The following is a 15,386-nucleotide window of genomic DNA, read 5'->3' as shown; positions in this document are numbered from 1 at the left end:
TAAAACAAACCACAGAAAATAACAGTTATTTTTGTTTTAATTTAGAAAAAAATATATCAAGTGTTACACGAATGGCGACAGAAGAAAGATAGCTTATGCTATATTTGCGAAAAGCTAATAACTGCTGACATCTGCTAATAGCGGATATTTGTACAATGCGTTTACGGTATTACTCACAGTAAATAAAAACCGGACAAGGCAACGCGTAACGAAAATTGCCGTGAACCGTAAACGTGACCTTGTCAAAAGAGCCCAGTAAATGTCAACGTGTCGCTGTAAAGGTGTGCTTTGGGCGGAACCGGAAGCGATTTTTATTATTTAATTGTTTTATTACCTTACGATTATAGAGTTAAAAATGTGTATATTGATTTTATTTACGTCTGTTCTGTGAACCTTTATGAATTACAATTAAAGTAATTTTTACAAAATGAAAAAATAAAACCAAAGATGGTTAATAAATGTATATATAATTGTTGAATGCACTCGACAAGCACAGATAAAAATATGGGAAAAATTATTGGTCTTATTTTTTAAGTCTCTCACACTAAAATATTACTATTTAACAGATATATAATATATGACTTATATGTATGCATAAGTAGCCGTATCTTTTCATAGGAAAAAAGGCTCTTACTAAAAAGATGGATTATGATCGTAATCTACTTCGTTCCGGTACGTTTTGGTGGATACATACCTAAGATTTTAAATTTTCATTCAATTTTAGTGAGCAGTGACTATTTATCATATAATACGAATACGTTGTCTAAGTACGTATACAGTGTTAGGTTTTTAATTCAGAGTTTACCATTAAATTCGTCATTTCAGCCCATCGCAAGGCTCTCAAATCTCTCTTCAAAAGAAATACCATAATCGCCACGTTTAACAGGCGGGTTGGCAAATATATTGTATATGGTTAATGTATAAAGTGGGAATTATGTAACATTGTATCCCGGGAACGAATTCGCTACCTATGATCGGCAGTCTCAATTCTCTACTGCTGAGCAACCACAGCACAATTTTCAAATGTAATGTATGATGAGTTATTAATTAAATAAAACTTTGGTTAAATCGTAACTGTACGGAAGTACCGTTGGACAGTGTCATATTAATTTTCGCCTAAAGCTAAATCTAGTCTATTTTTGTCTTTATTATATCAGGTAGGTGGACAGCAGAGATAATACATTATTTCCCACTCACATGTTTAACTTATATAACATATGATTCTCTTTCGTGTCTCATAGTATTTGTGAAATGCGTCCTTGGCGGCGTCGTGGTGACGTCAGATCCGGTTCTCATTGCCGGCTACCGTTGATCTCGTTACGTGATCTCTTAAGAACAATCATACGGAATTATAGCGTAATTTTTTATAATTTCCTTTTTTAAATTTGTTACATGATATATAATAATATCTTTGAATCACAAAAGTAAAATATATAAGTCTTGGACAGCTGATCACACAGTTAACATGAATAGAGTAAATTTGATTACAAAGTAAGTTAAATTATAATTTACTATCGCATTCACTACGCCACAAACTAAAATATATTTGAAGCAAAGACATGTTTTCGTTTCAATTCGAATCAGCAATTAAATATATGAAATTCATTGGAATGACAGTGGCGCCATCTGTCTAAAATAGGTCATACCAAAGCCTTTGCGGGCTCACGCACACAACTTTGCTAAAGATCACATTATCAAATGCATAGTTTACTATTCTATAAAGGAAATACTGACAAACGTTTATTTTTATATATATATATATATATAGATTTTAAATAGGTTTCCTGAGTTCCAAGTCAAGAATGCAAAACCAACACAGTTTATTGAAGATAAATGAGCGGATATTTATATAGAACCATGTTTTAAAGTTATCACAGATGCATTCTTTGTGTTATTGTATTTAAAACGATAGTAATAGAAAATGTATTAATGTAATTTTAAAGAATTTAACTTAATTTTACGACAATAATGTTACTCAGGTAAGTATTAAAATAATGAAAATATATTGTATGTCAACTAAATTACGATTTTATTAAGTTTTGTTTTCTCTTTCCATTACTCTAGTTTATGATGGTAATTATTAAATATAGAATGTTTACGTTAATTAAATCAAGAAACAGATTTATTTATTTTATTCACTCTTTTTTGTTCTCACTTTAAAATATATACATAATTGCAAAACAATAATTATAAAATTACAAAGTGCGGACTTATCACACGAGGCAATTTCTTCCAGACAACAGATTTGTTTCTCTTGAATACATGTATCAAAAGAAAACCAAAAAAAAAGTACCAATTATCATTAAAAGTGTGATATAAATTGTAAGTACAAGAAACAAAATTAAGTTTTGTGTACTTAACACTTGATTTTATCCAGACATTATATTGTACGGGCAATATATACGATTTTACAAACGGACCCCAGAAATTATTTAGAAAGCTCAAACCGGAAGATTTACAAAAAAATTATATAAAACTTGTGTGCCACTTCATAAATAATAGACACACCTAGGTGATCATTTATTCCTTCAATATATATATATTTGAATGTTATTAAAAATGCAATTTCATTTTCTTTTAAAAAAAAATCTAGTCCCGCTCAGTAACTTTTACCGGTTCTTCTCAAGTCTTGCGTATTTATCATCCAAATTCATCTTGACGTCAATAAAACATGATCAATCCTATATCCTGTTAAATAAACATTTTATTAATATACATGAACATGAAAGGTTATATTGAAACTTGAATTGATTGATGAATTTAACAATTTCGTATTGTTAAAAAAGCAAAAGAAGTCTAGATTCTGCTTTAATATTGAAGGAAGTCGACAACAAAGTCTAGTAGTTAGTTGGTTAAGAGGATGGGGAAGTAGCTGCCCTCCCGGTCGATTACACCAGAAGTGTCATCAACCAGGTCCTCTAAAGGCCAACGTGCCCTCTTAGTGAGTTGAACCAGTGCAACTCTGCATTTTACGTCTCATTTCAAATTTATTACTTAAAAATTTCCACGTATCTAAAAAAAAAATTTTCACGTTTTCATATCTACTTAAGTTCACACCTATTTTGTAAAATAAACGTAATTTAATTAGTAATACAAATTAAAATTTTAAAAATGTAATAAATAATCGAAAGTATAAAAAAGTTATCTTTTACTATTTAATTAAAAATTTATAAAAATTATAGTTATTTGTTAACAACGTGTTTTCGTAACAATGTTGATAAAACTAATTAAAAGTGTAATTTAAATGCACTTAATTAAACTTGATAAATCTTATCTACATTTATATATAGAGCCTATACATAAAGAGAATTAAACCTTACAGGCTTCGTACTAAAATTCATCTACGTAAACTTGTATGGAAGATATATATTGGATCTATGTATCGGGTCATTGTACGTTGCTATTTATTTACATTTAATTTTTTATTTATAAATATTTATTTTATTCAAAGTCAAAGTTTATTTGACTTTATTATATGAAATCATTACAATGATTTACAATCGTTGTAAATACAAAAGCGATAATAGTATAGAATGAAGAATAATCCATTCTATACTAAAATAAACAGTATTGAATAGTTTGTTAGAAATACACGTATTTTGATACAATGTTTTGTATGAGTAAATGCGATCAAAGGTTTTAAAAAAAACTTTTCTGCTCTAAATGATGTTTGTAAAGAAAGTAACAAACAATCGAGCAAATTTCTCGTGCAAACTAACCTTAAACTGTCTCACGTTGACGCCGCACGCCCGACACGCCGCCCGAGCGTGACATTGCCTTGCTTTAATGCTAACCGTACTTCTACTTTCGAAGGAAACATCACTTCCTACCACGCCTGTTGAACTAACACTGGTATAATTTAGGCTAATGGCCCTGTTCATAAAGCGTACTTGTACAATTGTGTGAAAACCTGAAGAAGGTGGGAAAGTTTCTGAACAAGATTCTATCTAGAGGAAGATCTTAGAAAATGATATCCAAAAATACTTGTATAGCTAGTCCACAGGCCATGGGCTTTACCCAAAGATCGCCTTGATTACCGGCCTTGCCCTGCTCGCAACTAGACTTGACAGTATAAGAAAACGAACGAAACGAAGTATCAAAATCGATACATTCATTATTAATAGGCAAGATATTTGAAGAAAGTTTATCTGTACAAATCGACTACTTATAATGCAGTTAATACGTACATGTAACAGACATACATAAATCTAGATGATACGTTTCTGATTCTGCCAGGGGGAACAAAGTCGAACACTCAACAATTTAAGATCGACTCAATTCATTATTCAAGAGCCGTGCCGACGTACTCCGGCGGATTGACGAGGTGAAGTGGCAGTCAACAGGCCACATAGCACGCAGAAGTAGTTGACGCTGAGATCTTAAAGTTCTGGAGTAGGGATAACTGACCAACATACGCAGCGTTAGACGTCCGTCCTCATAGTGGACATACAACCCTACAAGAAGTGACCTGCATCCAAGGTCTTGAAAATCTAGGAAAAACTTTACCAGTTGGTCCTTCTTTAAATTTAAGGTGGAGGAATATACTCGGTAGTGGACGTGCTGCAGCCGAAATGATGATGACGAATTTTCACTACAACACCATCATATGAGGAACATATTTATGTTTTGATTTCAAAAATATTTTCGTGCTTTCGATAAAACTTTACAGTGGAATATCAGCAAAAGGAAAATCTTAGGGAATTTAGAACTGTTCTAAATCACCATATATATTATAGTTAAATTGTTCAAAATAATTTCCTGAAAGAGTATTAGCCTAAACGAAACTAGAGTTCCTATAGAACTGGTGGTACTGTGGTAGCTCATTCGTATTCTGGTCAAAGGACTTGTATAGAACAGTGAACTATTTACATACGTTGATGTCCGAACAGTTTGCCATTTAACACCTACATACGACAAACATAAATCAACAATAAAACGTGTTTGGCAGAAATTTACATATGTAAATGCAATTCGTATTATTAATAATGCGTATTATTATCATAATTTAAATGAAGCTGCAAACGAACATATTCATTTGTAAATAAAATAGCCAGTAACACTTCCTACGCCATTAGACTAATACACGGCACAGTTTACTATCCACTTACACTTTCGAAGGCACCGCTTTATGACTGTGATAATCATTGTTATGCTCGTACGTGTCATTCGTTCGTTCATTCTTTGAACTCGTATGTTTCCGCTCCATGTGTTCATTCATAAAGATTAGGGCTGTCAAAAATATCAACGATTAGGTTACTATTTTTAAAAGTCTAAACGATACAACTGGCCAGTAAGCTTCTATTCTTTTTTTAAGTTTAAATTCAGGAAGTTAAAAATTAATCAAAAAGTATTCAAATATTAAATACTTTTAGTAGTAATAGTTTTTGGAAGTATCTACAAATGATTTATGTATTCAAGGCCTGTGCCTTGAATACAAATTTTGAATACAACAAAGATTTTTAAGCTAAGATTATTATTTTTTTTTATAATTCTTACATCATTCGTCACTCGACTCACACTAATCGACAACTGCTTTATGACATACGGGAAGTACAAGTCAATTATGACAGTAAAATCTATTTATGTATTATAGAATATGAAATTTAACTACCGTATTTAATATGAACATTTCTAGCTCCATTCCTGAATTTATTACAACATGCCTTCGACTTATAATTGGTATCTAAACGTGCTTGCAAATATTTAACATTTGAAAGTAAATGGTTATTAAGAATATGAACCGTGAACTGTGTTTTAAAGTCGTGAAGCATCCATTTTCTTTTGCAGGAGTTTAAGACTCCAGCGAGTATTTGCAACTTGTTTTGCGAGATGTATGGCCACTTCAACTTGCCAATCCACTGAACGGTGTCGGCAACTTTCTTACGTTAATCTTCGGTTTTACTCACACCGGATTCAATCTCATAGAGAAATCTCTCACCATGGCTTGTTGAGCAACTGTGAGCTAAAAACTTCTGTGCTTAAAATAAGTATCACAACGTTACCATTTTTTACGGGTTGTATTTAAAGTTCGGAATAATCAGGTATCGGTAAGCTTTCAAATTAATGCTCCAATTATAGCTGCCGCATATTTCTATTCCTTATTAAAATGATCAGAGCCAAAGATGGAGTCCAAAAATAATTTTATATAATATTAATAGCTTGTACAAACTAGTTTCAAAGTGACTTTCAACCAAACGGTAGGTTGCAGGACGCGGGCGTTTTAGTCACGCACAATAATGACAGTCTATTGGCGAACAGGTTCTATGAAAGTGGATAATGTGTTACCATATTAGATATAGTTAAACAGTTGTTTTCACTTCCAGTGCCAACTTTTACGATTTTAAAATGATCCTTTCTGCTTTCTGCGTTCATAAAAAGTGGTAATCACGTTAATGATTGCAGTAATTTGTTTGTATAAGAAGTTTAAACTTCTTGTACTACATACAAAGAGGAAATTAATCCCAAAGAAATTGCCTATCAGTTAACTGTTGCTAAGAAACAACGACATTAAGTTTTATTAAATTAATTATACCACAAAAGGATATAAACTATTATCATTAGCATATCAGTCGATAGACGCCCACTGCACGGCATAGGTCTTCAAAGATCACTACGATAACTGGTCTTGCGTTGCTCGCGTCCTGACTAAGACCAAGTGGGAGGCAATGCCGCGTTTGCCGTCTCGAGGTCACTACTCGAGAATCTTCGGCCGGGACAATAAATATTTATCATTTAAACTATGTAATAAATAATCGCAAATTATTGAGGAGATTCAGAAGGCTTGTCAATCAACAACATACGAACCTTCGCTTTAAATGCAAAACTTCAAACAAATTCTTGGTCTTCCTATTATCGAGGTGCAACGAATTCTTTAGATTATTATATCCTAGTCTGGTGTAACCAACAAGGATTTTCCAATGGATCCAGATCGTCCCCCATTCCTAACCATTCCGATTCTAAAAATAATAATATACCTTAACTTATTGAAACTTATATATACATATAAGCAATCACGTCCAATCTTTTTTATAAAATTGCATAAAATACTCCCGCTACTTTTACTATATCACGTATTTTACTCTCCGAAAAAAACATGTTTTACACTTTTACGAATAAATCGTGTACATAGTATACATTAGTCATTCAAACTCTTTTGACACAGTAATACTTTAAAACCCATGTTAATATTTGATTTACTCCCAGCATCCTCTCTCGTTTTTCCACGAAATTCACTCTGAATTCAAAACTAACTTCAGCAATAGCTCGCTTCCGCTTTTAACGTCCCTTTTCAGATTTTATTCGGTTTTCATTCCTACTTCCCGCCGAGCTTACATTCTGAAAAGAAGTCGGGTTTTATTAAATTATTTGGATTATATAAAGTTAAAATATACTTACGTTTAATCCCCGGTTTAATTTTTTTTATCTGTCACGTATTTGACGTTGGATAATAATTAATAATTCTAAATAGTTTATCAAAAATTTTAATCACAGCCAGTTTTAAATCATTTTTTATTTATTACCTTCATTTGTATTTCAGTGTTCCACATTTATGTAACATGTCTATAAATATATTATATTGTTCTAGTGGAGTATTCAAAAAACCTAGTTATATTATTATGTCAGGTTTTTTAGACATCTTGCTTAATTCTTTTTCTCTTTTATCATATTATCATATTTTACCTATCTTATGTAATTTATCTCGGTACCGGCCAAAGTTTAACTGACAAAGAACTCCTTCGGCTTAATGCAGTGTAAGAAGTGTATTGTCGTGTTATATTCCAAACCAAGATGCATAAGTATTGTTTCTAAAGATTTTGTGTTTGTATGTATTACATATATTCCCAACCTTTCAATAACAACCATTCATGTTACAAGAAAATTAAATCCAAAGTCATATTTCACAAAAATTTTAATTATGTCTATTTTATACGTAAGTATTATTTATTAATGTTCACAAATCAATGTTTTTATTGACGAAAGAGGTATTTCGTCACGCCCCACATTTCCCGATAGATCCATTACCGCTTACATGGAAAGCTCTTGCATATTTTGGGACGGTACTGGCCTCTTTAAGAATCCATAGTGTTTAAAAACATATTATGTAGTTCAATACATAAACATAAATGTACGACAATGTGAAAGTTAATTTATAAACTTTCAAATGTTTTCGCCAAACATGTTCAAGTAAATTTGTAAATCCAAAATATACGGCAGTAAATTTTGGAAGCTTGCCACTACGATACCATTCCAATTCGAAAGCTGCAATGCGAATTCAATTATATCCTTACTAAATATTCACTAGCTGTGCGTTAATCATGGTATATTTCTTACTAAAAAATCGCATTTTTTTCTGATACTGCAATCTTATATCCATCTATAGAGTAATAACTTAGTCGCAGTGGCAGCCGCATACTTGACTAAAGATTATTTATCAACGTGTGTTACCAGTGATGACATGGTCGCCTACGAAGGCTGTCATAATCAAGGTCAAGTAGAGTAATCGGAGAAGGCTATGCTCGAAGTTTCGCTGTGGGATTTTTTTATATTTTTTTATGAATTTTCTTTTAGGGGTCTCTCGTACTTTCCCCGTCTTGGGTATACAGGGATATTATAACAATAATAACTTCTTCACAGAATTTTATTATTCACATTTTCATCTTTATATCAATTATTCTTTCTTGTTTTATTCCTCACATATTCATTCCTTTTAATTCTTTTTTCCGTTCATACTTCACTTTCGTAGCCTACCTTTACCGAATTTGACAGTTATAATATTTTCTGTATTATTTTATTTTTTCATATTGTATTCATAGTTTTTATTTTTTTCTTCTCCATTATTTTGTTAATGTTCTTAGTACTATACCACTGTTACATACAAATTTAAAAATTTATTACAGTTCGTGTCATTGTGGTTTTTATTTGGTTATCCAATTTGTTTTTTCACTTTATACACAGTCTTAGTACTTTCCTGTAATGTAATCGCAATCAAGCGGAATTAAATCTGAAATGAGGACAAACGCAGAAAAATCATGGTTATCAACGTAGTTCGAATAATTGCCTTTCTGAAATGACATTGGACAGGGTACATCGTTCGTGTAATCATTGGCCGTTGGGACCGAAATTTTCTCGGGTGGCGATCACGTGCCTGTAGACGGTGAATGTAGGCCATCCACTAAGTAAACCGACGACATATTTTAGATCCCAGGAATGGTAAGGAAGCGTCGTAGCAACCTTTGGGAGAGGCTTTTGCCTGGCAACGGGCGTCGACTGAAGAAGAAGAAAGATTATCAATAATCACTAAGGACATCATTAGAGTGCTAAAAGCACTATTTCGAATTTATGAAATATCGAATTAAGGCTTTCGTCAACTCGTTTAAAGCTACAAGAGTCTAAACGCGCTCTGATCTGAGACCTTCAACATTCGGTTATTTAGAAAGTAATTTACAAATATCTTACTTATAATACATATATATATTTAATAATACCACAACAAGAAAATCATTTATTCTAATGCTTTTTGGTCACTCATTTTAAATTGATCTGGAATAATACTATGGAATTTATCATAAAAATGTTTATAGATACCGAATAAAAAAAAAAAAACATATATACACGTCGTATGTAACCAGAGATAATACCTGGATATTCTTTATAATTTATAATAAATATTTTCATACTTATAAAATTAAAAAAATAATTTCGCTGTAAACTCTATATTTTCATTTATCATTAAACATTTAACGAAAATTTGGTTTGCGTATTAATTAAAATTGAACAACTTTTTTACGTCGAACGTGTTCTGTCACTTTAACGTTCTTAATCATTTTCAACTTACGGCAAAGTTTTATACGAATATTCCGAATTTAAAATTCATGAATTCGTGTAATTCTATTTACAAAGTTTGCAAAGACCTGCCTTCTTTCGTTGGAGTTTATCAGCTCATCGGTCTGATCATTCACTTTTTTTTTTACTGGACTGTGTCAGTCCAGTAAAAAAAATTATACAGATTTTACAGAAGTCCTTTAAATCAAGCCTTCTTGTTCTGTATGGATTTTTTTCTATTTACGATCAGCCAGAAATCTTTAATTAAATTTGATGATCACATTATTTGTTTTTGGATATGAACCACTTCTTATGATGTGACGTCCCATTCAACGAAGTAGGTTCAGTTCAGATTGAACCTAGTCTTATAGAACACACTCTCATTTGTGTTTATCAAAGACCTTTGCTAAGAAGTTCTTATGACATTCCAATTTTTGTTAATAAGCCTCACATAATTATTCAATCAGTTTTAAATACAATCTGTATTTCAAAAAAAAATTTTTTTTAAAGTTTCAAAATCGAAATATACAGGGTAATTGCTTAAAGTTTAAAAGTTTTCAAAGGTTGAATGTATAGCACATTTGCTGTCAATTAATAGATGGTTCACCTTATCTAAAAATCAATGATTTTAGAAAAATATATAACGTAATGGTTATAGTAAGAAAAATCGTTCCCAAAATTCAGATTACTGCATTTAATACACAGTAATCAGAATTTTGGGAACAAAATTTTGTGAATCAATTTATGTTACTTTATTCGCCTGTCGCTTTTCATTACAAAAAATTAATTAATTCAACATATTTATGAATGATCACTTTATACGAAGTGTTTGTAAAGGCTTTTTGCGGACAAATTCTTCTATTTATCATAATAATTAATCGGACATTTTAATACATTTACATTGAAAGAAAATCAAATGAACATTGTACATGTGTAAAATTTAAATTTTCGTTGTTGCAGGAAGAAAACATCGCTCTCCGTCTTATAAAGCAACATGCAGAGCTGGAAGAGACAGAAAGCAGTCCAGCTTCTCCTGAGGATCAGTACGGCACCGGCAGCACGGGCAAAACTTACTTCGATGAAGGTGGATACATCGCCAGTGGGGCCAGGGACAATGACCCCTATGTACGAAATCGATTCAACCAGGCCGCTTCCGACAACCTTCCCAGTAACAGGGCTATACCGGATACGAGAAACGCCATGTAAGATTTATTAACCTTTTTTTTTTTCGTTCTTCTATCTTATTTTCTAGACAGGGATATAATAAACCTTCCTATTATGTCTCTCTCTCATCCTTCAAATTTCTCTGTTTTTCCCTTCTTTCATCCTATATTTTTTTCAATCTTACAGCATTCATTTACATTACATTCACGCATCGCCTCCCATCCCTTGACAAATTAAAATTTTAATTATTTACATTTCCAATCGACAATTTCCATTTTTTTATCCTGAATTTTACCATTTTGTGTTATTTTATAAAATATCTTATCATAAAATATTACAGTGTCCTCTTACACGGTTTTGGTGTACCTTGTAAAAAAAAGCACAAAGTGTGACGGCCCTCTTTCTTCTCCAAAGAGGAAACTATGCTACCGCAAGCGATGATCTTTCTAATTTATCAACATCCATTTAAATTCAAAATATTTTTATTCAACTTGGCATTTACACGCTTTTATAAATCGTCAATTATTATTCCATCTGCTGAGTGGAGCCGACCAGAAACTCAACGGTTGCTCTTTTTTAAATGAACTTTAACAGTGTTGACATAATGTCAGCCAATGAGTCATCGTCTAAATGTAAGTAAGTCAAGGTAATAGGCAGTTTAGGTTCCAGGTTGAAGTTCTTAAAATTCTTGAGGCATTACAGTAAGAGGTAGACCTAATGCCATGTTGGCTTACGTCATCGTGGGTACAACAGGTCGTGGATGGCTTCGAATAGCCAAAAGGTTTTAGAGAAGGCTTTTAAGCTAAGAGGGTCCATACAAAATATAGTATAAATATTTGTTTTTTTGTATATATAAATTTAATTTTGTTATTAGTTATAATTACACAGATTTCTTGTATCAAATACACGACAAAGTCATAAATATTGACTTTCATTTCTAAGCAAATCATTAAGTGGTTTAAATTAAAAAATAAATTCAAATTTTTAAATATTACTATTAGATTTTCAATTGTAATTAAAAAATACATAATCGTTATCATCGTCATTTCATCCGTAGCATGTCCACGGCTGGGCAAAGGCCTCACCCATAGATGTGCAGTTGAAAGCTACATGCATCCAGCGTATTCCATCGACATAAACAAGGTCACATCCACCTTGTAAACGAACTTCCTATGCTGCGCGGATTATACTTATTTCAAAATAAAGTAATGAGATGAAAAAACATTCACCTGGTAATCCTACAGTCTGTCATATTAAAATTAAACAACGTAGTAATTTATAAATCAGTTTTCTGTGTTTATTACTACATGGTTTATTACCCAAATTCGGTTGTGTTTGATCTATGAAACATCCTATATATGTCTCAAACCCAACATTATTGACACGGTTTGAATACGTCGTAATCAGTGAAGTAACTAAGTTATTAAAACGTACTTTAATTGTAAGGTTACACAAGAGGCATTACAACACTATTTAACATTTTATCGTAGATATTTCTAAATATTTACAGTAACACTTTTTGGTATAAAAATAATGTTAATTAAGCTAATGTTTTTAAATATCAGGTCTGTGATATTTCTTTGCCGCTTTTCAAAAGGAACAAAATTAAATGAAATCTTTCGTTGTGAATATGATAAAGGCATTTGCTATGTTTGAATTACGAAAACTCCTTATTCATTATTTTCAACATAAAGGAACCTTTATGTTGTTTGAAATACTCATTGTAAATATGCTTTGAAAGTCAATATTGAGGTTTATTTAGTACAAACATTATAAATTTTTATCCTTGCGTTATCTCGTAATAATACATGTATTTAAAATGTTTATTAAAAATATGTTTTGTTATCCTATTACAATGTGAAGGCTTTTTAAGTGATAATGAAGCTTGGTAGTCAATTTCTTTTGATCACATTGAAGAAAAGGTGTGTTGTGTGCTCTGCCTGAGGCTTGCAATGACGAACTGAGATTTGAATTTCAGTATTTGATATTGGAAATTTGAAATATCGAGATACCGGTATTAAAACCGGTATTAGCTGATTTGCAAAATAAAACAATCTAATCTAAACAATTTGGTAATTTTCGTGTTACATACTTTATGTTTTTGTATAAACGAGATCTATTCATTGGGCAGTTGACGTAAAACCTCAACAATCGCTTTGTATTGCATTAGCTTTACTCGGCTCATCGGCCCGGTGTGTGTAATAATTGTGCCTGATATATATTTTAATACAATCAAATTGTTTGTACATTTCAAAAAAATTCTTATAATTAATTTATATTATTTTAAATTAGATTAATATTGTGCATAAATAAAATTTTTATCAACTAATCTAATACTGAAATACCGGTTTTGTATACCGGACAAAAATCGTCCGGGATTCCGGTATTCGGGATCCCAGAATCCCGGTATTGAAAGCCTTAGTTCTGTCTAGCATTTGGAACACATTTTACCTTTTAGTTTAGAATAGCTCAATCTGATTATAGTTTCCGTCAAATTGGGCTATTCTGATAATCTTGTCATAGAACACAAGTAATAAAAAATGTTAATTGTATTAAAAGTTATTACTTAGAGTTTACTTTTCTATAGAATGGGCAAGCCATTCTATGGAAAAGTAAACTCTAAGTATTATTGTCAATTGCGCTTATACTCCATTATTTATTGAACACTGTTTTGTCATATTTTTTATGAAAAAAAAATGCACAAAATCTGTAATTCTAGGATCTTATTTAAAATGAGTAAACCAAATTATAACATCAGTGATATCTTACTATTTTTGAAGATCAATTAATCCTTTCATATATTTAATTATTTTATCAGGTGCCGTTTGAAAAAGTATGACGAGGACCTCCCGGAGACAAGTGTCATTATTACGTTCCATAACGAAGCGAGGTCGACACTCCTGCGCACAATAGTCAGGTATGGACATTTTTTTTTACTTATAATTTACTACTCTCTTCAAATATTACTATTTATTGATAATTATTACGGAGAGTGTTAGCACGTAAAAAAATAAAGTTTTTAATTAAAGGTTTTAATTCGAAAATAGATTTTGGAATCGCGTTAAAAAAACTTATTACTATATTACTCCTCTTCAGAGCCGATCTCTGGAGAGGAGTACGTCTTTTACAGGCTCTATTAAGATAATCCTTATTGCGTATTGGTGGTAAGTAATAAATTTCATTAAAAAAATCGCAAGGAGTTGGTATTATAATAATTTTTTTTTTGTTTAAAAAAGAACCTAGGTGATAATAGACGGAATAAAGATTAGATTTGAACGGAAAAACTATATGTTGATAAGGATTAAGTTAATGAAAGTTTAACATGAATATTGGCGTCATTATAAATGACAACATTAGAAACGGCTGTTCAATATAAGTTGAACATTTTTTTACAACTTGCAAATACCTTCATTGCGCCTAATTCGTAGTGATCTTTCTATAAAATTTTTATTTACCTGTAAATATATAAAAAAATCTTTGTGTAATTAAAGAAACATGTAACATTAATAATTTCTTTACAGCGTGCTGAACAGGAGTCCGGAACGCTTGATAAAGGAGATCATTCTCGTCGACGACTTCAGCGATAACCGTGAGTAACCTTTTACATTCCATAATTGTTATTTATTTAAAAAAAAACCGGACATTATGTCTACAACTACCTTTATATCTATGAGTGCATCTTGTGATACTACAATTCTAAAACAAACTTTAAGTTTACTTGATGCATTCACAAAAATCACCAAGAAGCGACTAATCGGCTCCATTGTGGTGGGCTTGCTCACAATTCTGCCACGCACATGAATTCAAAATACCCGGCGTGACGTCGTCGGAGCAGTAGATTCCAGTAGAGTAATTCATACATGAATTTTACGGGAGCCACGGCTTCTATCTGCGAAACCGTCACTGACTAAAAGCAAACAGCCAAACGGAATTGACATAGGACATCTCGGTCAGAGATGGCGTAGTAAGTGCAGCGAACATAGTATCGTCTTTCTGAATTGTGGTGTTTCTCTACCACAAACAGACCCATAGTAGTCTCAAATGTGTGATAGGGGCTGAAAAAACTTCAGCGACTCTGGCGATCGATGGGTAGAAGTGGTCTCCGATCGATAGCATGAACAACGCATATCCTGGAAAAATCTTTCTAAAATAGCATAGCACTAAAAAATAGCAGGTATTTAACAGCGTCACTGGAGTCTGTCACCATTTCAAAGGATTATTACTATTGAGATATAGCGGATAAGAATCCCAAATAAATCTGTTCTTTACTTAAAGAGTAGGATATCTTACACAACTTGAATATTTCCAGCTCGAAACTCGAAAAGAGCCTCAAAATATAGCGCGTTTATCACCACAAGAAATAGTCTAACAATTAATGCTTTAATTCGTTTGATTTGACA

General features: G+C 31.9%; 2 protein-coding genes across 2 annotated transcripts in view; one reads left to right on the top strand and one right to left on the bottom strand.

Annotated features, from left to right (window-relative positions):
• The window catches only part of Ent1 (Equilibrative nucleoside transporter 1), a 466,176-nt gene that overhangs the window by 261,683 nt on the left and 189,107 nt on the right, over nucleotides 1-15,386 (bottom strand). The window lies entirely within an intron of this gene.
• Pgant2 (polypeptide N-acetylgalactosaminyltransferase 2) overlaps nucleotides 1-15,386 on the top strand; it is a 115,307-nt gene that overhangs the window by 59,510 nt on the left and 40,411 nt on the right. The window contains exons 2-4 of the mRNA XM_068776237.1: nucleotides 10,783-11,024; nucleotides 13,805-13,903; nucleotides 14,508-14,575. Of these exons, the coding sequence (XP_068632338.1) occupies nucleotides 10,783-11,024; nucleotides 13,805-13,903; nucleotides 14,508-14,575 (409 nt within the window). The remainder of the gene's footprint in view (nucleotides 1-10,782; nucleotides 11,025-13,804; nucleotides 13,904-14,507; nucleotides 14,576-15,386) is intronic.

The sequence above is a fragment of the Battus philenor genome, unplaced genomic scaffold, assembly GCF_028537555.1.
Source record: "Battus philenor isolate CCGP_79_NKW_IND1 unplaced genomic scaffold, ilBatPhil1.0.hap1 SCAF_12, whole genome shotgun sequence".
NCBI classification, from domain to species: domain Eukaryota; kingdom Metazoa; phylum Arthropoda; class Insecta; order Lepidoptera; family Papilionidae; genus Battus; species Battus philenor.
Note: the sequence above shows the minus strand (reverse complement) of the source record. Positions and strands in the feature narration are given on the sequence as shown.